The 27,169-nt window shown below is 45.6% G+C and overlaps 1 protein-coding gene and 1 long non-coding RNA gene across 4 annotated transcripts in view; one reads left to right on the forward strand and one right to left on the reverse strand.

Moving 5' to 3' along the window:
- Positions 1-27,169, forward strand: part of LOC129703381 (rho guanine nucleotide exchange factor 26-like) — a 77,143-nt gene that overhangs the window by 13,830 nt on the left and 36,144 nt on the right. For all 3 annotated transcript variants that reach the window (XM_055645764.1, XM_055645763.1, XM_055645765.1), the window contains 3 exons: positions 3,184-3,350; positions 11,655-11,711; positions 13,558-13,718. In XM_055645764.1, coding sequence (XP_055501739.1) covers positions 3,184-3,350; positions 11,655-11,711; positions 13,558-13,718 — 385 coding nt within the window. The remainder of the gene's footprint in view (positions 1-3,183; positions 3,351-11,654; positions 11,712-13,557; positions 13,719-27,169) is intronic.
- LOC129703382 (uncharacterized) lies at positions 15,622-26,924 on the reverse strand. The gene is made up of 2 exons (XR_008724554.1): positions 26,597-26,924; positions 15,622-17,308 (listed from the first exon to the last, which is right to left on the reverse strand). It is a non-coding gene; the product is annotated as an uncharacterized LOC129703382 (long non-coding RNA).

Here is a 27,169-nt window from a genome sequence, read left to right on the forward strand (position 1 = left end):
GGAAAACAATTCCACATAGTGCAAGAGGTGGTCCATGGTGTTCCGTTGCCGATGTAGGATTAGGGTTGTGCAGGTTGGTTCAAGAACTTGATGGTTTTAGCAACGTAGGAACAATGCTGGTTTATTCCAAAGATAGACACAAATTGCTGGAGTAACTCAGCGGGTCAGACAGCATCTCTGGAGAAAATGCATGGACGACGTTTCAGGTCGGAACCCTTCTCGAGAAGGGTTGTATTTTATTTATAGTATTATCTGATCTGGATAGCATGCTTTTTGCTGCAGCTTTGTACATGTGCTGGAATAACTCAGCTGGCCAGGCAGAATCTCTGAAGAAAAAGGATGGGTGGCGATTTGGGTCGGGACCCTTCCTCAGACTGTCTGGCTCTGCGCATTGCAACTGAACCAAGAAAATAAATCTCTGGAGTGTCAAATAAATGATGTCTTGCAGAATTTCCTGGGAACTTCTTTGCTAATTAGCTGCAAATGGATTGGAAATAGGGAGGGGTAGCGATGTGGAAGAAAGAAAACCTGCTACAACAGCGAAAATCTGGTTGATGAAGTCTTTTTCCATCGTTAAATAGAAATGGAAAGATTGGCATTAACCAAGTAAGGGAAGAGTGGTGGGGGTGTGGGAGATTGTGTGAAGTGCTGACGTGATGAATATATTCAGTCAAAGCTGGCAGCTTTGACCAGAGAAATTTCTGAAGTGTTGCCATGGTGCTAAACAGGGATGTAATGCTGAGGCTTTATACAGCATTTGGAGTATTGTGCGCAGTTTTGGGCCCCGTATGTTAGGAAGGATGTGTTGCCGTTGGATAGGATCCAGAGGAGGTTTACGAGAATGATCTCAGGAATGATTGGGTTAACATAGGATGAGCATTTGACGGCACTGGGCCTGTGCTCGCTGGAGTTTCGAAGGATGAGGGGGCTCTTCATTGAAACTCACCGAATAGTGAAAGGCCTTGATAGAGTGGATGTGGAGAGGGCGTTTCCACTAGTGGGAGAGTCTAGGACCAGAGGCCACAGCCTCAGAATAAAGGAGATGAGGAGGAATAGGCCAAAGTCAGCATGGCTTTGTGAAGGGGAGGTCTTGCTTGACAAATTTGCTGGAATTCTTTTAAGAAGTAAATAGCAGATCAGACAAAGAAGAGTCAGTAGATGTTTACTTAGATTTTCAGAAAGCCTTTGATAAGGTGCCACACATTAGGCTGCTTAGGAAGATGAGAGCCCATCGCATCAAAGGGAAGATACTAACATGGATAGCAAGTTGGCTGGATGGCAGAAGACAAAGAGATGGCAATAAAGGGAGCTTTTTCTGGTAGTGACTAGTGGCATTCCGCAAGGGTTGGTGCTGGGGCCTGTATGCTTCACGTTGTAAATTAATGATTTGGATGAGGGGATTGAAGGCTTTGTGGCAAAGTTTGCGGATGATATGAAATATGATGGTGGGGAGGTAATGTAAAGAAAGCAGGGTCTCTGCAGAAGAACTTGGGCAGGTTCGGAGAGTGGGCAGAGAAGTGGCAGATGGAATATAGTGTAGCAAAGTGTGGAGTCGTGAATTTTCGCAATAGGAATAAAGGTGTAAACTATTTTCTAAATCGGGTATGAATCCAGAAAACTGAACTTTGGAGTGCTGGTGCAGGATTCCCATTAAGTTAATCTGCAAGTCGAATCGGTAGTAAAGAAAGCAAACTCAATGATAGCATTTATTTCAAGAGGGCTTGTATACGAAAACAGGGATGTAATGTTGAGGCCCTATAAGGTGCTGCTAAGGCTGCATTTGGAATATGGTGAGCAATTTTGGGCACCATATCTGAGGAAGGATGTGCTGGCTCTGGAGAGGGTCCAGAGGAGGTTTACAAAAATGTATATTAAGTTAGCCTATGATGAGAATTTGTCGGCAATGCATTCCAGGAACCCACCTCTCTCTGTGTGAAAAAACCTGCCCCGCACATCTCCACTAAATTTCCCCCTCTCGCCTTATAGCTTTGCCCTCTAGTGTTGGACATTTCTAAACCTGTGAGAAAGGTTCTGTCTATGTCTCTCATCCTTTTTTTACTCTATCATGTCTCCTCTCCACCTCTGACATTCCAGAGAAAACAATCCATCTTTATAAAACCTCTTCATGTAGCTGAAACCCTCTAACACAAGCAGCATTCTGGTAAATGTTGTTTGGGTCAGAATGCCTATATTTGGCTCATTTCCCTCTAAATCTTTCCTATCCATGTAGCTATCTAAGTGTATTTTAAATGCTATTGCAGTACCTGCCTTAACTACCTCCACTGGCAGCTCGTTCCGTATACCCATCACCCTCTTGTTCTCATCAAATCCTCATGTTGGAGCATCTCAAAGAGAGACTTACAAAATTCTTAAGGGGTTGGACAGGCTAGATGCAGGAAGATTGTTCCCGATGTTGGGGAAGTCCAGGACCAGGGGTCACAGCTTAAGGATAAAGGGGAAATCCTTTAAAACCGAGATGAGAAGAACTTTTTTCACGCAGAGAGTGGTGAATCTCTGGAACTCTCTGCCACAGAGGGTAGTTGAGGCCAGTTCATTGGCTATATTTAAGAGGGAGTTAGATGTGGTCCTTGTGGCTAAGGGGATCAGGGGGTATGGAGAGAAGGCAGGTACGGGATACTGAGTTGGATGATCAGCCATGATCATATTGAATGGCGGTGCAGGCTCGAAGGGCCGAATGGCCTACTCCTGCACCTAATTTCTATGTTTCTATGTTTCTAGAGTGAGGAAGATTGGAACCAATGTTGGGAGAGGCAGCATTATCAGAACTTCCAGTTTATCCGATTTATTGAATAAACTCTGCCGGGTCCGTGCTGTGCAGCATTCACCCCGTACAATAACACTATCCTACACACTAGGGACAATTTACAGAAGCCAATGAACGTACAAACCTGTACGTCTTTTTTAGTAATCCAGAGCACCTGGAAGAAAAACCACACAATCACTGGGAGAATGTACAACTCGATACTGACAGCACCCGTGGTCGGGATCGAACCCGGGTCTCTGGCGCTGTAAGGCAGCTAGTCTAGTGCTGTGCCACTGTGGCCCCAAATTGGGCTATTGGAGTGTGTTTGCTGCAATGTATATCCATGAATTCCTGCGCTTGTTAAATGTGCAGTAGAAATGCATGCCTTTGTGTTCTAAATGCTGTTGATTTAATTGCAGGAAATGCAGTTCTTTATCAAAACTATAAGGAGAAGGCGCTGACTCTGAATAATGGGGATTCGGATGAAGACTCAGATCAAAGTGGACAGTCGGAGGAGCAGAGGTCGGAGGAGAAGATTGTGGTGCAGTTCAGACCTATTCGCTGCTCCTGGAGCCAACTATCTGTGGTAGGTGAACTAACCTAGCTCGACAGTTACGCTGTTTGGGTGTTTGTGTCGTTGTGCTTGGAATAGAGTCATTGAGCAATGCAGTGCGGAAACAGGCCCTTCGGCCCACCGAGTCCATGCTGACCACTGATCACCCCTTACACTAGCACAGTCCTACATACGAGGAACAATTTACAATTTTACAGATGTCAATTAGCCTTCAAACATGCACGCCTTTGAAGTATGGCATGAAACCAGAGCACCCAGAGAAAACCCACACGGTCAAAGGGAGAATATACAAACTTCACACAGACAGCACCCGCGGTCAGGATTGAACCCGGGTCTCTGGCACTGTGAGGCAGCAGTGTGCCACTCTGCCTACAAAGAGTGACAGCACAGAAACAGGCCCTTTGGCTCACTGAGTACATGCTTGCACTAATCCAACACAAGGATATCTGAAGAAGAGTCCCGCCTGAAACGTCACCTGTCCATGTTTTCCAGAGATGCTGCCTGACCTGTTAATTTACTCCAGCACTTTATGCCCACTTTTGTAACTATTCTAAAACAATATCTACACTTCCTTGTGTCTACATGGATACCCTGGTACTGAAGGCACTTTCATCGAATGGGGCATTGCATATAAGAATCAGGAGGTCATTACGCAGTTCTCTAAAATGTTGGTTAGGCTGCATTTGTAGTTTTGTGTGCAGTTCTAGAAACATTTGGAGGCTTTGGAGAGGTTGCAGCGGAGGTCTGCTTGAATCCTGCCTGGATTAGGGGTATTATTAGGTTTGGACAAACTCTCTTCGTTTTCTCTGGAACGTCAGGAGATTGAGAGGAGACATATAAAATGGTGTGAGACATAGATGGCATTGAGAGTACAAAGCTTTCTCTGGGTTGAAATGTCAGAGACTAGAGGGCATAGCTTTAAGGTGAGAGGGGCAAATTTGAAGATTGTGCGAGGCAATGTTTTTAGATGGAAAGGTTGATGGTGAAGGTAGATATGATAGTGAATTTAAGGCTTTTAAATATGCACAAGGATACACAAGGAATGGTGGGATATGAGTCACATACATGCAAGCAGATGAGATTAGTTTAACCTGGCATTGTGTTCAACACGGTCACTGTAGGCTGTAGTGCCTGTTCTTGTTCTATGCTCTACCACAAATTCCATTGTTATTCTCCCCACATCCACATCCTCTACTCCTTGCCCACATTCTAGAAGCAATTTACAGAAGCCAATTAATCTACTGATATGCACATCTTGGGGATGTGGGAGGAAACCAGAACACCCAGAGGAAATCCAAGTGGATGTTTTTTGACCCTCTGAGTTACTCCAGCACTGTGTCCTTTTCTTTATCCGGATAACATGTTCTCCAGAGATGCTGCCTGACCTGCTGAGTTACTCCAGCAATTGCCGTCTTTTTTTTTGTTGTAAACTGGCATCTGCAGTTCCTTGCGTCTGGACTGTAACAATACTCCAGTTGTCATCGCTGTTACTGACTCTGGCTTGTTAACAAAGTTTAATTACTTAAATCTAAATGTTCCCAGCTGCAATTTGTCTCTACGTCGTTGATCCAGATCTCTAGCTGTTAACTAAACCACCACGCTGGTGTAACCCATTACGCCAGGACGCATATCAATTGAAGGAACTTGATTTAAAAGACAAAACCGTTTCTGTGTCCCGTCTCCCCCCCCTCCCCGGTTCTTGGCTGGGAATTGGCAGCCGTATGTTAGAGGGCTTTGTGGTCGCTTTGAAAACGGGGAGGAGGTGAGCTGTGTGGAATCGCAGAGTGATCCGTCACATAGGATACACGACAGAGATCGAGCAAGGACTGAACCGAAACAAAGGTCCTAAGGTCCTTCAAGACATTTTCTAGCTTGTTAAACCAGTAGCCTGCGTGATTGTATGGATATATTCATGCAGTGCACAAATCAGCAGTGGAATGCTAATGGAATGAAGTAACAGGCAGCCACTCTCTCTCTCTCCATGTTAAATACGCTTGGAAGAGACCAGAGAATTCTTGGCGAGGGTACAGGCCGGTCGGCAGGGAGAGTCCGGGGCAATCGTTTATATTGTATTTAATCCGGCCAACCCTGGATTTTCTGAAGGGCCGCGTGGAGGTCAGAGGTTAGGCCTCTTTTCATCCGTCTCTGCGAACGGGAGACTGGAAGGCCGATAAAACAGTGGTGCGGTCGGGTCTCCTGTGCGTTTGTGTATGGACCAGAGTTTGCCGAGGGAGAGGCAGCGACAGAGGCAGTAACACTCGCCCCTCTGTCCCCATGCATCTTCTGAGTGTGACTTGCCCCTGTTAGACAAGCTGCCTGTCAGTTCCCCACCGCAGTTCAGAATGAGGGCCGCAAGGAAGGTAAGGACTTTTTAAAGATCATCTTGATATTTCTGTTGGGAGTCACATTTCTGCTTGCAAGTTGAATCAGCAGTAAAGGGGCTGTCCCACTGCAGCGACCTAATCTGCGAATTTAGAAGAGTTTGCCCTCGACTTAAACTCGCAGCATGGTCGACACGTGGTCCTAAGAGGTCCTATGAGGTCACTGGAACTCTCCTTCATACTCGAGGGAAGTTCCCGCCTACTCGCTGCCTCAGCTAGGTTGCAGAAAATCTTTCAGCATGTTGAAATATTTTCACGAGTAAAAATTGGTCGGCATGGTTCTTTTGAACTCGTAGTGCAGTGGAGTGGGGTCGCTATTTAGTTACAGGCAGTCGAGGGCAGCCGAAGGCAATCTCCTTCGCTGACCGGGCATTTTAATTGGCTCATTGGAGTTTTCAGGATCAAGGAAAACCAACCGGTCGGTAAAATGCCCGCTAAACTTTATTCTGGCTTCTTAAAAGTGTCTCCACTCCTTCTCCCCCCTTCTTTCCCCCCCCCTCTCCCCCCCCCCCCCCCCCCCCCCCCCCGTGCTCTCTAAAGGACTTATACTGTGCAGCCGTCGTATACCTTTCTGTTCATCGCGGGTGTGAATTTCAGACAGCGCTTTCCCTGGCCCCTGCCTTTGCGATGTGTGTGTGTGTGTGTGCGCGGTCGGTCGATCCAGCTCGGGGTTTCATCGCTGACGGTCGATCCAGTTCGAGGTTTTTCAGGCGAGTGCCCTCGAGCTTGAAGGTCGAAGACAGTTGCTGAAAGGTCACGTCAGTGGGACAGGCCCTTAAGGAAGGCAAATACAATGCATTTTTTCGAGAGGAATAGAATATGAAAACAGGGATGTAATGCTGAGGCTTAATAAAGCACTGGTCAGTCCACATGTAGAGTATTGTGAGCAGTTTTGTGCCCCATATCTGAGGAAGGATGTGTTGACATCGGAGTGGGTCCAGAGGAGGTTTAACAAGAATGATCGCAGAAATGATGAGTGTTTGATGGCACTGGGCCTGGACTCGCTGGAGTTTAGAAGGATGAGGGGGCACCTCATTGAAACTTGCAGATTAGTGAAAGGCCTGGATAGAGTGGATGTGGGGAGGATGTTTCAACTAGTGGGAGAGTGTCTAGTACCAAAAGCCATAGCCTCAAAATAAAAGGACGTACCTTCAGAAAGGAGATGAGGAGGAATTTATTTAGGCAGAGGGTGGTGAATCTGTGGAATTCATTGCCACAAACGGCTGTGCATGACGTCAATGGATATTTTTCCAGGCATAGATCGACAGATTCTTGATTAGTAAGGTTGTCAGGGGTGATGCGGAGAAGGAAAGAGAATGGGGTTGAGAGGGAAAGATAGATCAGCCATGTTGAATGGCGGAGTAGACTCGATGGGCCGACTGGCCTAATCTGCTCCTTTAACTTATTAGTACACGGATAGTAGTAGTTGGCAAGTGAATTAACTTTGGGGGCAGGATGGGAAAGGGTCAGTCAGTCCTTCCGCGATTCAGTAGAAATAAAAGTCACCTCATTAATCACCTTCACAAACTGCCGTGATGGGCTGTGTGGGACTCTGAATGGGAGACGGCACAAAGAGATCCAGGCAGGTTAAAGCTGACCCAACGCCTTCTTTGCAAAAAGAAAAATGACAACATCTCTGGAGGAGAGGGATGGGTGATGTTTCAGGTCGGGACCCTTCTTCAGACCCTGCCTTTCCCCCCTCTCTTCCCTGTGCCCCACCTGGATTCACACCCATTTCTCTCTTTCCCCTTCCCTATGCTAACCTGTAAACGGAAAGACAACACGTGATTGCAATTGAGCCATCCACCGTGTATAAATACATGATAAAGAGAATAACGTGAATAATGTTTCGTTGTTTCGTTTAGTTTACCGCTGACTCCCCCCCCCCACTTTTCTCCCCCACTTCCCAGTGCCTCATCAGAATACGCACCCCTTTCTCCCCTTCCCCCTCCTCGCATCCCTTTCCACCTATATTCCTTCCTCTGGCTTCACATTTCACGCCTCAGACTGATACGAAATTGGCGTGTAAGTGTTGACTACCGGTGCAGTCTGTACTGTGTTTGTACGTTCTCCCCGTGACCACGTGGGTTTTCTCCAGGCGCTCTGATTTCCTCCCACACCCTAATGATGTACGGATTTATAGGTTAATTGGCTTTGGTACATGCAGTGTGTGCTACAGCTGGTCGCTGGTCAGCACAGACTTGGTGGGCCAATGGACTGTTTCCATGCTGTATTGCTAAACAAAACTAAAAGGCTTTTAGAAAGGTGCATGGATGTGCTGGGAGTGGAGGGGTATTGATCATGTGACCAAGGTTCCTTGTGCCCCCTCTATTTGCACACCCCATTTCTCCCGCAATCCCACTCTGCCTTTCCCCCCTCCCCCACCACACCCTCACCCGTCTCCTTCCACCTCCATCCCTTCCTTCGTCTTCACATCTTTTCTCTCCTGATCTCTATCTCACTGCCATTTGCCTCTACATCTCTGGCCTTTGTTCAACCCTCAGCCAATGAAAACTCCTCTCATCTGTATCCGCTGAGCACTTGCCAGGCTTTGCCCCACCCCTCTTCCAGCTGCCTCCACCCCACCCCCACCACAATCAGTCTGATGAAGGGTTCATTCATTCATCATTGGTGAAAACATTAGCGACACAGTGGTGCTGGTTTCCAATGGGTACGGTGATGGACGCACCACACGTCTCTGTCCTCCTGTTCCTGCGGACTTCCGCCGCTGGAAGTATAGGACTTTGGGTGTGTGTACTTTATCATCATTCCTTACAATGCTATGTACAACAGTGATCGCAACTTCTACTGAAGTGTGGATGGCCGTTGGCTCGCTAGAACTCATCCGCCCTTTGAAGGGTTCCAACCCAATACGTCACCTATCCATGTTCTCCTGAGATCCTGAGTTACTGCAACACTTTGTGTAGTTTTGTTTCCCGTTGAGACCCTTCTTTAGAGTCAAAAGAAGGGTCTCGACCCGAAATGTCACCTATCCATGTTCTTTAGGGATGCTGCCTGACCTGCTGAGTTGCTCCAACACTTTGCATCCTTAAGGTTTAGCGGGAACTGGACCGAGCACGGGCAGGTGGGACTAGCGTTGACGGGGCATCTTGGTTGGCATGGGCAAGTTGGGCCGAAGGGCCTGTTTCCGTGCTGTGTGACTCTAAACCATTTTCTGCCGGTATCGAGACGCTTGGCCGGCTCCTGAGGAGATTTTCCACGGTCCAGGAGTTGCATCTGCCCCAGAGAATCAACAACAGTGCCGTGGGTTTGATTGGGAAGAATGCCTGGAATGCTGATAATATGTCGTACACTGCAACCGTAAACAGCAGAGCGGCAGTCAGTCTGTGCACTCCCAAACGTATCTGCACTTCATCAATGATAGTTTATTGAATGATTCAATTATCATGGAGGCAGAGTGGTAGAGTTGCTGACACAATGACTCTATTTCTGGGGCTTCGCCTGAGTTGAGTGCCAGAGACCCGGGTTTGATCCTGACTACGGGTGCTGCCCGTACGGACTTTGAACGTTCTCCCCGTGACCGTATTATTTTTCTCCGGGTGCTCTGGTTTCCTCCCACACTCCTCAAACTAACACGTTCGTTGGTTAATTGTCTTTGGTAAAGATTGTAAATTGTCCCTAGTGTGTAGGATAGTGCTAATGTACAGGGATAGCTGATCAGCGTGGACTCAATGGGCCAAAAGGCACTGTGTCTCCAAATTCTAAAAAAAAGATAAATGATATCTTATTGTCATATGTACCTAGGTAAAGTAAAATGATTTGCTTTGCATACAATCTGGTAAAATCATACTATAGATAAGCACAATCACAGATAAGTATAAAAGTGTAACGTGTAGTGTAATAGTAAACTTCACCGAGGCAGAACACAAAGAGTGGTCGCATTTCTGGCCCCCACAAAATTATTAAGGGAACAGAGTCCGATATTGGCATTAAATGCCCGTAGTCCTGGCAGCACCGATCCCCTTCTCTGTCCACCGCCATCTTGAAAACAGCCCTTTGACAAACATCCGCTGCCATCGCCGACTCCCTCCACAACCGTTCCCGGTCTTCGGGGTCGATCGGGAGATTCCAGGAGGGTCTCTGGTGCTGCGAGCCGGCACCTCCACTGTGCCGCCCTGCATTGGGATCTTGCTGAAAACAGATTAGATGGAATGTGGATTATATTCTCCATTCAACCAACCTCTACGAATCAAAAATGCCTCAGCAGATTTTTCTTCTCCAAGTTTGACGACACTTCATACGTTGATGACACAAAAACCTGTGGAGATGAAGGTTTCGATATAAATATAAATTGTTGCTTAATTTGGTCATCTCAGCACTGCCCTCACTTTAATGTTGCTGCTCCATGTAATCCCTGCAAATTCCAGAACATTGTGAAACAGCAGGAGCAAAGTTCCAGGATTTTTCCCATTCATAGCCGTGCAAGGTTGCACCCAAGTGCAGATGCTGGTTTATACCAAAGATAGACACAAAGTGCTGGAATAACTCAGCGGGTCAGGCAGCATCTCTGGGGAAAAAGGATGGGTGACATGTTGGGTCAGGACCCTTCTTCAGACTGGGATTCCGGGCATAGTAACTGAATCGATGCGGGACCTTTGACCCCTGATCTGTAACCTGAGGAACCGAATATTAAGAATGGAACACATGCATCTCTCTGTTCACTGAGTATCTATTAGGAATGAGCTTTGGCTGGTGTCAAACCAATGTCCAACTGTGTCACTAAAAAAAAAAAAGACGAAGCTCCAGAAATAGAGTCACATGTCATACAGCACAGAATCAGGCCCTTCAGCCCTACTTGTTCATGCCGGCCAAGATGCCTCATCTATGCTAGTCCTTCCTTTAGTTTAGACTTTAGAGAATCAGGCGCTTCGGCCCACCGAGTCCGTGCCAACCTGCGATCATCCTGTACACTAGCACTATCCATAGCTAGGGACAATTTACAATTTTACAGAAACCAAGTAATCTACAACCTGTACGCTGTTGGAGTGTGTGAGGAAACCGCAGCACCCGGAGAAAACCCACACGGTCACAGGGAGAGCGTAAAACTTCATACAGACAGCACCCGTAGTCAGGATCGAACCCTGTCTTAGTCACTATAAGGCAGTAGCTCCACCGCTGAGTCAGTGTGCTGCCCTTTAGTTTATTTTATTGTCATGTACACCAAGGTACAGTGAAAAGTTGTTTTTTTGTTGCACAGTCAGCGGAAAGATTGTACATGATTACAATCAAGCCGTCCACAGCGTACTGATACAGATAAAGGGTATAACGTTAATGTAAGATCAAGTCCGATAAAGAGGTACAGAAGTGTGAAAACGCACACCTCCAGATTCAGGGACAGTTTCTCCCCAGCTGTTATCAGGCAACTGAGCCATCCTATCACCAACTAGAGAGCAGTCCTGACCTACCTACCTGATTGGAGACCTTCAGACTATCTTTTGTCAAACTTTACTGGACTTTATCTTGCACTAAACATCATTCCCTTTATCCTGTATCTGTACTCTGGATAGCATGCAACAAAAAAGCTTTTCAGGGTACTTCGGTACACGTGACAGTCCTAAACAAAACTAAACTAACCCTCACCTGCACAGATTAACCCTCATCTGCACAATGTACCAACTATGATCCATGTTATAGATTAATGTAGATCATGCGGTGCAGGCTCGAAGGGCCGAATGGCCTACTCCTGCACCTAATTTCTATTCAAGAAAAGCTACTTTTGTAACTTTGGTGGTGCCAAAATATGGCATCTCTCATGTACTGCCTGGGTAAGGTTTGCTGTATGATTTTACCGGGTTGTGTCCAAAACAAAGCATTTCATTACCTAGGTACAGGGGACAATAAAGAATTATTGAATTGAATTTTGTTCACAAGGATGTAATGTTTGGAAATAATCTGTGCGTCATTTTTCTTTCAGGTGAGGAAGAGTGGGATTTTACAGTCAATCAGCCAAGAGGAGAGGAAGAGACAGGAGGTACGAATCATTCTTTGTTCAATAGTTGACTTCCAGATGGAGCATTGTGTCAATAGTGAGCACAATATAATACACTTTAAGGAGATAATGGTGGAGGTGGCATGGTAGTGCAGTGGTAGAGATGCTGCCTCATAGTGTTAGAGAATCAGGTTCGATCCTGACCTGGTCTGTGTGGAGTTGGTAAGTTCTCCCTGTGACCACGTGGGTTTTCTCCGGATGCTCCCGTTTCCTCCCACACTCCAAAGACGTACAGGTTTGTAGGAATAGGTGACGTTTCGGATCAGAATGAGCCTGAAGAAGGGTTCTGACCTGAAATGTCACCTGTTCCTTTTCTCCAGAGATGTTGCCTGACCTGCTGAGTTCATCTAGCACTTTAGTTAAGTTTGGAGATACAACGCTGAAACAGGCCCTTCAGCCCACCTAGTCTGCGCCAACCAGCGATCACCCTGCACACTAGCACTATTCTACACACTGGAGACAATTTACAATTTTTGCCAAAGCCAATTAACCTATAAACCTGTGCGTCTTGGGAGTGTGGGAGTAAACCAGTTAAGAATGTCGAATAAATATCTGCATTTCGAGCTATTGCCATCTATGGATAATAAAGATCACTTTAATTCATATTAGAGTTTTATTACCATTTTTATGATACGAACCATTTATTAAACCAGAATCCTCTCCCTGCTGGCTACAGTTTTCTGTGGCTATAATGGTTTATGGTCTGAGCCAGCATTACATAGGCTACAGTTATAAAGGGAAAAATCTTTCAATTGAAGGTTCACTGTCTCCACGAGCTCTCTTTCCTCTCCACCCTTGTGAACAAGTAAATAAATTATTCTTTTTTTAGTTTAGTTTAGAGATACAGCGCAGAAACAGACCCTTCGGCCCACCAAGTCTGCACTGACCAGCGATCCCCGCACATTAACACTATCCAACACATACTAGGGACAATAAACCAAGCCAATTTGCCTACATACCTGTATGTCTTTGGAGTGTGGGAGGAAACCGAAGATCTCGGAAAAAACCCATGGGGATAATGTACAAACTCTGTGCAAACAGCACCCGTAGTGGGGATGGAACCCGGGTCTCTAGTGATGCAAGCGCTATAAGGCAACAACTCTACAGCTGCGCCACCGTGCCGTCCTTTACATTTGTTTATCTGAATCCTGATTACGGGTGTTGTTCTCTGGATCCCTCCCACGCTCCAGACGTGCAGCTTTGTGGATTAATTGGCTTTGGTGTAAAGATATTGTAAAATTGTTCCTAGTGTGTAAGGATAGTGCTTGTGTGCGGTGATCGCTGGTCGGCGCGGACTCGGTGGGCCGAAGAGCCCGTTGCTCGAAACTAAATTAACCCGAAACGTCGCCTATTCCTTCGCTCCATAGATGCTGCCTCACCCGCTGAGTCTCTCCAGCATTTTTGTCTACCTTAAATAAGTCATGTCCTTACTCCTCTCCCCCACTCCTGTCAGGCAGACGTACAGAAGCTTGAAAGCGTGCACCAACATACTCAGGAACAGCTTCTTCCCCTCTGTTATCAGGATTGAGTGGTCCTTCCATGTGCTAGGGTACTGTCTGATTTGCCTCTACCCCATTGTGGATATTGGACTTTGTCCATGGAACTGCTGTGCTACAATGCTGAGAACTATATTCTGCATTCTGTATCTTCCCCTTTAATCTACATATCGTACTTGATTGTATTTATGTTTGACATTATCTGATCTGATTGGATTGCATGCAAAACAAAGCTTCACACTGTACCTTGGTACATGCAGCAATAATAAACCTGAACCAATCCTGTTCCTACCTTCCTCTCTCTGAGCAGTCAATGCGTTCTGTATCCACAGGCCATTTTTGAGGTGATATCGTCCGAACACTCTTACATGCTGAGCCTGGAGATCCTCATTCGAATGTTTAAGAACTCCGAAGCCTTGAACTTGACCATGACCAAAACCGAGAGGCACCATCTGTTCTCCAACATCATTGACGTGCACAGATCCAGCAGCAAGTGAGTCACCCGATCCAAGGTCCCCTTTCATTGTCTTTTCTTTGGTTCCTACCTGACCCACGTGGAACGAGTCTCTGTGGATCTTCCATGGTGTTGGGATCGTTGGTGAAATGCAATGGCAATATTTATAGGAAAACCGAGACTGGGTCAGTATGGAATACGCACAAAAACAAAATGAGGTAAAAGTGGACAGGAGGTTAAAAAAAAAAGACTGGAGCCAACGTCAGTTCAACGTCATTTTATTTTTACATCAGAAGTACAGGGATGCAATGCTAAGGTTTTTATAAGGCACTGGTCAGAACGCATTTAGAATGTTGTGAGTAGTGATAGGCAGGATGCAATGCTAAGGGTTTTTATAAGGCACTGGTCAACATATGATGAGCGTTTGACGCCACTGGGCCTGTACTCGCTGGAAGTTTAGAAGAATGAGGGGCGACCTCTTGAATCTTACAGATAGTGAAAAGCCTGAATATAGTGGATGCAGGGAGAAAGTTTCCACTAGTAAGAGAGTATATGAATAGAGGACACAGCCTCAGAATAAAAGGACGTACCTTTAAAATGGATATGAAGGGAAATGTCTTTAGCCAAAGGGTGATGAATCTGTGGAATTAATTGCCACAGACGGCTGTGGAGGCAAAGTCATTGGGTATTTTTAAAGAGGAGATTGACAGGCTCTTGATTAGTAAAGGTGTCAGGGGTTATGGGGAAAAGGCAGGTGAATGGGGTTGAGAAGGAAAGATGGATCAGCCATGATTGAATGGCGGAGTAGACGTGATGGGCTGAGTAGCCTAATTCTGCTCCCATGACTTATGTACTTATTAATTTGTACATCAGGAGTACTTTAGAACATTCCTTAATGCTGTGATGTGTGGTGGTCATTACAATTGCTGTGCAGAGCTGTCTGCTTCTGACAATGGTTGGTTGCATTTACATTCATATGACATTTCTGTTACACTAAATGCCCCGTATTACAATTATGAAAGGCATAGAGAGGGTTGCCAGCCAAAACCCTTCTCTTAGGATGGAAACATCAAATATGAGGAACCATAGGTTTAAGGTGAGTGGGGCAAAGTTTAAAAGGGACGTGCAAGGCACGTGGGAGAGTCTAGGACCAGAGGCTTCAGAATAAAAGGACATGCCTTTAGAAAAGGGATGAGGAATTTCTTTAGCCAGAGGGTGGTGAATCTGTGGGAATCATTGCCTATTTCCATGCTGTACCTCTAAAATCATTAACAATTAGAGAAATGTGTGGGAAGGAACTGCAGATTCTGGTTTAAACCGAAGATCAACACGAAAAGCTGGAGTAAGTCAGCAGGACAGCATTGCTGGAGAGAAGGAATGGGTGGTGTTTCGGGTCGAGACCCTCCTTCAGAATCTTTTGGGTGAAACCTTTCTTGATCTCTCAAAGGGTTGTAGAGATGGTGTAGGTCACAGGAATAGTTTTAATATTCCTGAATGCTGCCTGTTGATTATTTTGTGTATTTTTTGATTGATTGATTCATTCATTAAAAGAAACAGCATAGAAACAGATGCTTCAGTCAACCGAGTCCACAATTCACAATCACAAAGATGTACAGGTGTGTAGGGATGTTCCACCCTGTATCTCTAAACTAAAGTGGGATAACATAGAACTAGTGTGAACGGGTGATCGGTGGTCGGCATGGATTCGATGGGCCGAAGGGCTTGTTTCCATGTTGTACTTCTAAACTAGACAAAACCCTCGATAGAAGATACAATGAACTGCAGATGCTAGTTCAAGAAAAAGGACACAAAATGCTGGAGTAACTCAGTGGGTCAGGCAGCAGCTCGGGAGAATGTGAAGAGATGATTTTTCCGGTCGAGACCCTTCAAACTTCAGCTTATTTTTGCCAGGAGATACAGTTTTTTTTTTTTTGCCAGGAGATTTGCCCTTTTTCTTTTGTTAAATAGTTTCTGACTTCATAGTTGAACTGGCCAATTCCAGTTTTGTTCCTCTACCCACTCCCTCAACAGAAGCAATAACTTCTCTATAACGACTTTATTACGTTCCATGGTAATCTGGCTCTGAATGGACTTTATCACCTCCTGCAGTAATTTGTAGACATTCCCATTACAAAGCATTCTATTATTCTCAATCGTGTGATTTAAATTCATTGACAATCGTGCCCCTCTGTAGCAGAGTCGACAAACACCCGTTTCTAATCATTAACATGATGTAGCCTTCACTCTGTACCTTTTGCCCATTTATCTTGGCAACCGTTTGAAATTCAACCTGAATCCTTGTAGTTTTAGAATCACACAGCCTGGGATAAAGGCCCTTCAGCCCAACTTGCCTCTACTGACCAAAATGCCCCATCTACATTAGTCCCACCTGTCTGCGTTTGGTCCATATCCCTCTTTTGCTGGAGGAACTTTGTGGGTCAGGCAGTATCTTAGAGTTATAGTCATATACTGTAGCGTGTTCTTCAGCCCAACTTGTCCATGTTGACTGACATGCACTAGTCTCACCTGCCTGCATTTGGCCCATATTCCTCTAGTCAAGAGTCAAGAGTGTTTTATTATAGACAATAGGTGCAGGAGTAGGCCATTTGGCCCTTCGAGCCAGCACCGCCATTCAATGGCTGATCATCCCCAATCAGTACCCCGTTCCTGCCTTCTCCCCATATCCCCTGACTCCGCTATTATTAAGAATTATATTATAATATAAGCTATTATAATATGTCCCAGATAGAACAATGAAATTCTTACTTGCTGCAGCACAATAGAATATGTAATCATAATAAATAATATAACAAAAACTCAGGGAAAAAAAAAACAAACAATAACAGTGCATTAATAATAATAATAAGTCTATTGTAGTTCATAGCTTATGAGGTTGTAGTGTTTAATAGCCTGATGGCTGTAGGGAAGAAACTGTTCCTGAACCTGGACGTTACAGTTCTCAGGCTCCTGTACCTTCTTCCCGATGGCAGTAGTGTGATGAGTGTGTGGCCAGGATGGTGTGGGTCTTTGATGATGTTGACTGCCTTTTTGAGTTTGCCTTTATAATAAATCCCTTCGCTGGTGGGAAGGTCAGAACCGGTGATGGACTGGGCAGTGTTTACAACTTTTTGCCGTCTTTTCCACTCCTGGATGTTCAAGTTGCCGAACCAGGCCACGATGCAACCAGTCAATATGATCTCTACCATGCACCTGTAGAAGTTTAAGAGAATCCTCTATGACATACCGAATCTCCGTAATCTTCTCAGGAAGTAGAGGTGCGGATGTGCTTTCTTTATGATTGCATCAGTGTGCTGGGTCCAGGAAAGATCGTCGGAAATATGCTTGCCTAGGAATTTGAGGTTTTTGACTCTCCCACCATCGTCCCATTGATGTAAATGGACCTATCCTATCCATGTTCCTGTCTAAATGTCTCTTAAACTTTGCGATAGTATTTGACAGAACAACCTCTGCCAGCACCCCGTTCCATATACCCACCACCCTTTGTGTAAAATAAGTTGCCCCTCTTGTTCTCCCCTCACCTTATACCAATGTCCTCTTGTTCTCGATTTACTCTGGGTAAAAGACTGGTGAGAAAGGAATTGTCGAGGTTTCAAGTCAAGACCATGCATCTGGATAGAGAAGAGAGGAAATTTACATTTGTCACATTTTATTTGTGTCCCCCATCATCAACTGTTCTCATCAAGATTCTACCCCTCAGCTGAGTACTAGAAGCAATTAGTTTAAAGACTCTGGAATTTCATCCCATATCTATCTGCCTCTCCATCAATCTGTCCTCCTAAATAATCTTCATAGAGTCGAACAACACGGAACCAACTTGTCCATGCTGACCAAGGTGCCCCAATTAAACTAGTTCCATTTGGCCCATATCCCTCTGAACATTTTCTACTCGTGTCCCTGTCCAAATATCTGTTAAATGTTGTGCCTGTACCATCATTAACTGTCCTCTCCAGCCAGAGCCGTCAACAAGCTTTTGAACAACTGCCCGAATGTGTCTTGTTAGTTTACTATGTTGAAGGTACAACACAAATTGTTGTTGTGTTTGATTTAACAGTTTGTTCTACAATCAGGGCAGCCTGACCCAATTATTAAACAGCAGGGTTACTGTAGAGCAGTGTGACTCTAACAATAGTAGCTAATGACTGGCCTCACCCAGGGCAGAGGACAGATCCTTCTCTATTCTTGCTATCATAGAAACATAGAAAATAGGTGCAGGAGTAGGCCATTCGGCCCTTCGAGCCTGCACCGCCATTCAATATGATCATGGCTGATCATCCAACTCAGTATCCCGTACCTGCCTTCTCTCCATACCGCCTGATCCCTTTAGCCACAAGGGCCATATCTAACTCCCTCTTAAATATAGCCAATTAACTAGCCTCAACAACCTTCTGTGGCAGAGAATTCCAGAGATTCACCACTCTCTGTGTGAAAAATGTTTTTCTCATCTCGGTCCTAAAGGATTTTCCCTTTATCCTTAAACCGTGTCCCCTTGTCCTGGACTTCCCCAACATCGGGAACAATCTTCCTGCATCTAGCCTGTCCGACCCCTAACTATCGATTCTCACTATTGAGGGGGTACAGCATAGGTTCACCAGGTTAATTCCCAGGATGGTGGACTGACATATGATGAAAGAATGGACCGACAGGGCTCAAATTCACTGGAATTTCAAAGGATGAGAGGGAATTTTATCGAAACATGTAAAATTCTGAAGGGATTGGACAGGCTAGATGCAGGAAACATGTTCCTGATGTTGGGGGAGATCAGACCCAGGTGTCACAGTTTAAGAATAAGGAGTAGGCCATTTAGGACTGAGATGAGGAAAAACATTTTCACCCAGAGAGTTGTGAATCTGGAATTCTCTAGCCACAGAATGCAGTGGAGGCCAATTCACTGGATATATTCAAGAGATAGTTAGATATAGCTCTTAGGACTAAGGGAATCAAGAGATATAGGGTGAAAGCAGGAACGGGGCACTGATTTTGAAAGATCAGCCAATGGCAGTGTTGGCTCGAAGGGCTGAATGGCCTACTCCTGCACCTATTTTCTATGCTTCGATCCCATTTAAAGAGCCTGCTCATAAAGACATACAGCACGGAAACAACTCATCCATGCCAAACAAGATGCCCCATTTACACTAGTCCCACCTGCCCGCATCTAACCCACCTACCTCTTACCTTTCTCATCCATGTACCTGTCCAAATGTCTTTTAAATGTTGTTATTTGTATTTGCCTCAACTACTTGGGTGGCACAGTGGCACAGCGGTACAGCTGCTGCCTTATAGCACCAGAGACACAGGTTCGATCCTGACTACGGGTACTGTCCGTACGGATTTGTACATTCTCCCTGTGATCACGTAGGTTTACTCCAGATGCTCGAGTTTCCTCCCACATTCCAAGTGCAGGATGTAGGTTAATCGGCTTCGGTAAATTCCCCCTAGTGTAGGATGTGAAATTGTGGCAACATGAAACTAGTATATCGGTGATACTTGGTGGTCGGTGTGAGCTCGGTGGGCCAGAGGGCCTGTTTCCTAAACTAAACTACTCCCTCTGGCAGTTGTCCCCGTAAACCCACCAGCCTCTATGGGAAAGTAAAACAGACACAAAATGCTGGAGTAACTCAGCGAGTCGGGCAGCATCTCTGGAGAACAGGGATAGGTCACGTTTTGGATCCGGAAAAAACCCATACAGGTCACAGGGAGAACGTACAAACTCCGTACAGACAGCACCCTTGGCCGGGATTGAACCTGGGTCCCGGGTGCTGTACGCCAGCAGCTCTACTGCTGCCACACTGTGCAGCCCAAAATAAACTATGTGCATGTCAAAATGTTTTTGAAAACTCACCAAACCGACCAGTGAGTTGCTCCAGCGCTCTCCTTGCTGGTGCCAATCCTGCCCCATGAATAGAAATAAACAGGAGAAGCAACGTGTATCTCAATGCTGAATTACGTGATTTCCCTGATTGTCCTTTAATTCTGTTTGCTGAGATACCTCAGTGCACAGTGCTCAAAGGAGGCACAGTAAGTAGCGCAGCGGTAGAGCTGCTGCATTACAGCACCAGAGACCATGGTTCGATCCCGACTATGGGTGTTGTCTGTACGGAGTTTGTACGTTCTCCCTTTGACCATGTAGGTTTTCCCCAGGTGTTCTGGCTTCCTCCCACACTCCAAAGACATACAGGTTTGCAGGTTAATTGGCATCAGTAAAAATTGTAAATTATCCTGTGTGTGTGTGTGTGTGTGTAGGATAGTGTTAGTTTATAGGGATCGCTGGTCTGCTCAGACTCGGTGGGTTGAAGGGCTTGTCTCTGCGCTGTATCTCTAAACTAAACTAAACACAGTTGACGAGTGAGAAGGAAGTCCTGGGGTTGCGAGATAGAGAGAGCATGTCACAATACTAGTTGGACATGGCAGGAAACAGCTGGAGGTTGTCATTAGTAATGCTGCCTCGACAGCTGTGCATTCTTGCCTTCTCTGGTCTTCCCATTCCCTTCCCCTCCTCCCCTCCCCCCCCTCCCAACTCCCCCCATCACACAGCTCTGCCCTAACACACTGTTGATAACTACATAGTATGCTGTACACCACAAATGTGGCCACTTTACCCCATTGATCAATATTAGTTCCACAGAAGGGCGGCATGATGGCACAGCGGTAGAGACCCGAGTACAGGTGCTGCCTTGTACGTTCTCCTCGTGACCTGCGTGAGTTTTCTCTGGATGTTCTGGTTTCCACCCACATTCCAAAGACTTGCAGGTTTCATGGTTAATTGACTTTGTTAAAAATTGTAAATTGTCCCTATTGTGTAGGATAGTGCTCGTGTACGGGGTGAAGACTGGTTGGCTCGGACTCAGTGGGCCGAAGGGCCTGTTTTCATGTTGTATCTCATATCTGTATCTAAATGTCTTCATCCCACAACTGTCCATCTGAGTCCATGAGCTAAATAGAACTGTTGAGGGTGTTAATCCGTTTAGAGATTGAGCATGCAACTTCAACGCCCATGAACAAGGACACATTACAAAAAGTGCTAGGCACTACCTGGCCCATCACAGGCACTGCCCTCCCCGCCATCAAAGTGGCAGCCAGCATCATCAAGGACCCATAACAAAAAAATGGCACAAAATGCTGCAGTAACTCAGCAGGTCAGGCAGCATTTTTGGAGAACAAAGTCAAAGTCGAACTTATTCGTCACATGCACCCGAAGGTGCAGTGAAATGAATTTGCCAGCAGCGATACACTTAAAAAGAGAACACACAACATACAATAGAATTTATAACAAACATCCACCACAGCATTCTTCACTGTGGTGGAAGGCAACAAAGTTCAGTCAGTTCTCCTCCTTTGTTCATCCGTGATCGGGGTCATTAACCCTCCGTAGTCACCACTACGGACGGCCAAATGTACAGGCCCTCTCGTGGGGATGATGCAAACTCCAACGCCGGGAAGGTCAAACACACTCCGAGGCTTGAAGCGCCCAAATCGGCACTTTCCCACCGGAGACCGCGGCTTCAGGATGTTATAGGCCGGCGGTCGGAGCTCTTCTCGGGCGATCCCCGGCAAGGGATCCCAGACTCTGGATGGTAAGTCCATTCCACGCCCGCGGCTGGAAGCTCCGCAGACCGCAGCCCCATAATGCCAAAGTCATGGAAAAAGTCTCCTTTCCGTCAAGGAGGCGACCAAAAGTGGTTTCCCCCTTTTCCCCCCACACAAGACATACCAAGAGACACTGACATTGACAGGTTTTAGGTCGAGACCTTTCTTCAGAAAGATAGGAAAGATTTAGATGGTATGGGTCAAACGTGGGCTGTTGGGACTAATTGAAGTATATGCAAGACAACATTTCAGAAACATCGGGACAGGTACATGGTTTAGTTTAGTTTAGTTTAGCACGTGTACCAAGGTACAGTGAAATGTTTTTTGTTGCGTGCTAACAAAATAAACTAGCTTGGATGAGCCATCTTGGTTGGCATGGACAGTTTGGGCCAAAGGGCCTGTTTCCTTGCTCTGACTATGACTCTTTTCCATCGACTGCTGTGAATACCATGACATTAATTCAGTTCTGGGTTATGTCTGCGATTGTAATTGTTCGGTATGTTTGTTTGTGGGGAAGGTATGGATTCATTATCTGAGGGTGTGACAGTAGTATAAGTGGAACTATTATCTATAAAGTTGGCAAGGACCTACCTCTTGGTTTCATAGATTGGAAGCTGTGGAGAGCGCAGAACTGTGACTTGAGTGGATACATCTATTCAGGGCAGCATAGTGGTGCAGCGGTAGATTTTCTGCCTTACAGCGCCAGACACCTGGGTTCAAACGTGACTACAGGTGCCATCTGTACTGATTTTTTTTACGTTCTCCCTGGGACCACGTGAGTTTTCAGGTGAGTTTTAGATGCTCCGGTTTCCTCCCACACTTCTAAACATGTACAGGTTTGTAGCTTAATTGGCTTTGATAAAAAATTATAAATTGTCCCTAGTGTGTAGGATAGTGTTAAAGGCTTGTCCCTCTTTCACGACCTAATTCAAGACCGTTTTTACTCGTGGACATTTTTCATCAGGCTAGAAAAATGCCCGACGTACTTAATGGCACGAGTACCTACGACTAGCAGCACGACCTACCTATGACCTCGTGACGACCATGATGCGAGTATGCCAAGGGCAAATTTGGCAGAGGTCGTGAATTAGGTCGTGAAAGTGGGACAGGCCCTTTAGTGTACAGGGCGATCGCTGGTTGGCGCAGACTCGGTGGGTCGAAGGGCCCTTTTCCGCTCTATATATCTAAAGCCCAAAGTCTAAACATAACTATTTTTCCCAACTGCAGTTGCATAAATTCCTCGATCTATAACACAGCTCAAAGTGGCATTACAGCCTTCGTCGACCGATCCCATCATTCCAGATCCCCGTCATTCATGAGGATGTTGACAAGACATGAGGGTCTGAGCTTTAGGGAGAGGCTATGACTTTATTCCTCAGAGTGCAGGAGGATGAGGGATGATCCTATAGAGGTAAGATCATGAGGGGGTTAGGTTGGGTGAATGCACAGTCTTTTACCCAGAGTAAGGGAATCAACAACCAGAGGACAAAGGTTTAAGGGGAGGGGAGATTTAATAGGAACCCAAGGGGCAACCTTTTAACACAGGGCACAGGGTGGGTATATGGAATGAGCTGCCAGAGGAGGTATTTAAGGGAGGTACTATCACCATGTTTAAAAGACATTTGGACGATTAAATTGATAGGAAAGGTTTAGAAGGATACGAGCCAAACGCAGGCAGGTGGGACTAGTGTAGAAACATAGAAAATATGTGCAGTAGGCCATTTGGCCATTGGAGCCAGTACCGCCATTCAATATCATCATGGTTGATCATCCAAAATCAGTACCCCGTTCCTGCTTTCTCCCCCTATCCCTTGATTCCAATAGCCCTAAGGGCTATATCTAACTCTAGATGGGGCATGTTGGTTGGTGTGGGCAAGTGGGGCAGAACAGTATGACTCTATGTCACTATCACTCTGCAATCCACCTTCACCAACCCACTCCAATGTCCAAATCCTTCACTCATTTAATTTATTGTTGATGTGATTGAAGGCCTTGTGAAATATATGCATCTTGGCCTTTTCCTCTACATCGTGTAATCCTAATTCTAATGCAGTATCTTTATTGAGCAGTGACAGTGCTGATGGTATGTGGGGTGGCTCAGGTATTTGTATTGAATTACTTACATTTTTCGCATGTAAACAGACCACTTGGCCGAATTTTTCTGTGCTGGTGATAGACACAAAATGCTGGATGACTCAGCAGGTCAGGCAGCATCTCTAGAGAGGAGTAGGTGATGTTTCGAGTAGGAACCCTTCTTCAGATTGAAGAAGTCTGAAGAAGTGTTCTGACCCTAAACATCCCCTATTCGTTTTCTCCAGAGATGCTGCCTGGCCCGCTGAGTTACACCACCATTTTGTGTCTACGGTATAAATCAGCATCTGCAGTTACTTTTCACACATCTACTGCACTGGTGTTTGTACACAACACATACTCCCTCCCATTTCATCTATCACTTGATATCTAACCATATTAGGTATATTATTGTCACATATACTGAGGTACAGAGAAGAGCTTGGTTTTGCATGTGATCCAAACAGATCAACTATTGCCATACATACATACAATCAGTTCAAACTCTAGTACAATAGGTAGAGCAAAGGGGAAGATATAGAGTCCAGAATATAGTTCTCAGCATTGTAGTGCACCAGTTCCAGTGTTCCAAAGTCCAATGTCCTCAATGAGGTAGAGGTGAAACGCACAGAATCCTACAGAGTACCCTGGGGAGCAACAGTGGAGCAGCGGTAGATTGCTGCCTTACAGCGTGAGAGACACGGGTTCAATCCTGATTACTCCTCTGTCTGTACGGAGTTTGAACATTCTCCCCGTGACCGCATGGGTTTTCTCAGGATGATCCGGTTTCCTTTCACACTCCAAAGACTTGCAGATCTGTAGGTTAATTGGCTTCGGCAATATTGTAAAATTGTCCCTCATGTGTAGGATAGTGCTGGTGTATGGGGCGATCGCTGGTTGGCGCGGCTTTGGTGGCCTGAAGGGTCTTTTTGTATCCCAGAGGCAATGCTCTCTCTATCTGCAGTTTTAGGATTGTGTGATGAGTTCATTTGTTTAGCAAGAGGACAAATGTCACCCCAGAGCTCAGATGCAGCCTCCCTGAAAGAACTTAGGCCATTAATGCAGATTCTTACAATGCACCCACTGTCCTCTGTAGAATCCAGGCAAACACATTCCAGTGGAGTATTGATACCACAGTAGAATGTGTGTCTTGTCCCCCTACTCGAGAGATCTGAATAATGCATTCTCCGCCTTGCTCCGTAACTGAGGACCAGTCTGTATTGTCCAATCTCAGAGAAAGAGTAGCAGACATTCATGAGAAGCACTGGCTTTAAACCAGACAGTGGCAGCATTAATATTGTAATTTAAGTGCTTAAACATCATAGGGTTAATCCCTCAACTGCCCCTCCTGTTGCAAAGCCCGGGGGATTTATTTTTCAATTTCAAAAATAAACTTTATTCCTAATTAACAATATATACAAACCATTCAAAACAAAACTCTTCATACATTCTTTGGGTCTATACATTTAATTGTGTTAGAAACATAGACATAGAAATTAGGTGCAGGAGTAGGCCATTCGGCCCTTCGAGCCTGCACCGCCATTCAATATGTTGTGTTGTACTCAGTAGGTAGTGTTAGGGCATAGAACATGGAACACTAGAGACCCAAAGTACTGGAGTAACTCAGCGGGTGGGGAAGCTTCTCTGGAGAGCTTGGATAGGTAACGTTTTGGGTCGGGACTCTTCAGACTGATCGCAATGGGTAGGGGAGAAAGCTGGGAGAAATTGTCTGCCTTCACGTGATTCATATCCTTCCATTCTATTCAAAGGCGGCACAGTGGGCAGTGGTAAAACTGCTGCCTTTCAACGCTAGATACATGGGATAGTGGGTGCTGCCTGTGTGGAGTTTGCACCTGTGACCGCGTGGGTATTTCCGGGTGCACTGGTTTCATCCCACATTCCAAAGACGTGCAGGTTTGTAGGTTAATTGGCTTCTGTAAATTGTCCCTAGTGTGTAGTATAGGGCTAGTGTATGGGTGATCGCTGTTCGGTGTGGACTCGTGGCTGAAGGGCCTGTTTCCATGCTGTATCAACAAACTAAACTAAACATTCCCTGCACATCCATGTGCTGTGGTGTTCCATGTTCTATATTCTGTCTGACTCAATTTGCATGGTCAGACACTGAAATGGTCCCTCAGGGTCTTTGGACGTTAGAGATACAGAGCGGACACAGGCCCTTCAGTCCACCGAGTCCATGCTGACCAGCGATCACCCTGTATACTAGCACTATCCTACACACTAGGAACAATATTCAGAAGCCAAATAACCTATTGTTAATTAGGAATAAAGCTTATTTTTGAAATTAAAAAATAAATCGTTCTGGCTCTGTAACAGAAGAGGCGGTTGAGGGATTTACCCCTTGCACTAAATTGACAATATTAATGCTGCCACTGTCTGGCTCAAAGCCAGTGCTTCTCATGAATGTCTGTTACACTTTCCCTGAGCTTGGACAATGCAGACAATTTTACAGACCTGCACATCTTTTGAGTGTGGGAGGAAATTGAAACACCCAGAGATAGCCCACGTGGTCACAGGGAGAACGTGCAAACTCTGTACAGGCAACACTCGTAGTCGGGATCGAACCTGGGTCTTTGGCGCTGTAAAGCAGCAACTCTACCACTGTGCTGCCAAATGAAATATCACACAATGGAGATTCTGAGCCAGAAAGAGTTAACAGTGTGACCAGGGCTGCCTATGAGCTGTCTTGGCCCTTTGCCAAGCTTACATCTTAAGTGCTCAACTCTAATAACTCAGCAAGTAACAGGTGCCTTGTGCAGTGTAGATTCCAGCAAAGACTTAACCTGCATTTAGCATTGAAAATCAGTCCGCTGCATCGTAAACGACTGTGAACTGAAAGAACCCGCCATGGGAAAGGAACAAGTCACATCTTACTCTGAAAACAGACTAAAGGCACACAGGCATGGTGGAGATAGATATATGACTCCTCACACTGACAGCTTTGAATCGCAAGGCATCACACCCTCCTTCAGAATAAAGTTCCTCTCCACACACAGTAATCACAGCGTTATTAAACCTGTGCCAGCAGCCTCGGCTCAAAGGAGAATAGTCCCAGCATTTCCAGCCTCCATATTAACAAAGCCACTCATTGCTAAACGTAATGATGTTAGCTATACTTTCATTCATTAACCATAATGAATTAGCTCATACTTTTGCAATTCAAAATTTCCCTTGTAGTAGGTTTGAGTTCCCACCCTAAACCGAAAGCATTCTTTGTGACTTACTTCTGTACTTGCTTCACAATGAGTAGAAGGACTGCAGAGGCTGGTTAATACACAAAAGGACACAATGTGCTGCAGTAACTCAGCAGGTCAGGCAGCATCTCTGGAGACCAGGGATAGTTGACATTTCAGCTGGATTCCAGGAACTGCAGGTGGTAGTTTACAGGAAAAAGACACAAAGTGCTGAAGTAACTGCAGGTCAGGCAACATTTCTGGAGAACATGGATAGGTGATGTTTTGGGTCGGGAGCCTTCTTCAGACTGATTGGGGGGGGGTGGGCGAAAGCTGGGAGAGCAGAGAAGTAGGACAAAGCCTGGCAGGTAATAGGTAGATAGAGAAAGGGATGTAAGAGGGGGAGGGGAGAAATAGGTTTACACCAGTCTTTTAGTTTTAGTTTAGGGATACAGCATAGATACAGTCTATTCAGCCCACCGAATCCTCACCGACTAGCAATCACCCATACGTACACTTATTCTAAGTTATCTCAGTTTTGCATCCTACACACTAGGGGGCAATTTACAAAGGCTAATTTCCTGACAAACCCACACATCTTTAGAATGTGGGAGGAAACCAGGG

The sequence above is a fragment of the Leucoraja erinacea genome, chromosome 14 (assembly GCF_028641065.1).
Source record: "Leucoraja erinacea ecotype New England chromosome 14, Leri_hhj_1, whole genome shotgun sequence".
Lineage (NCBI taxonomy): Eukaryota > Metazoa > Chordata > Chondrichthyes > Rajiformes > Rajidae > Leucoraja > Leucoraja erinaceus.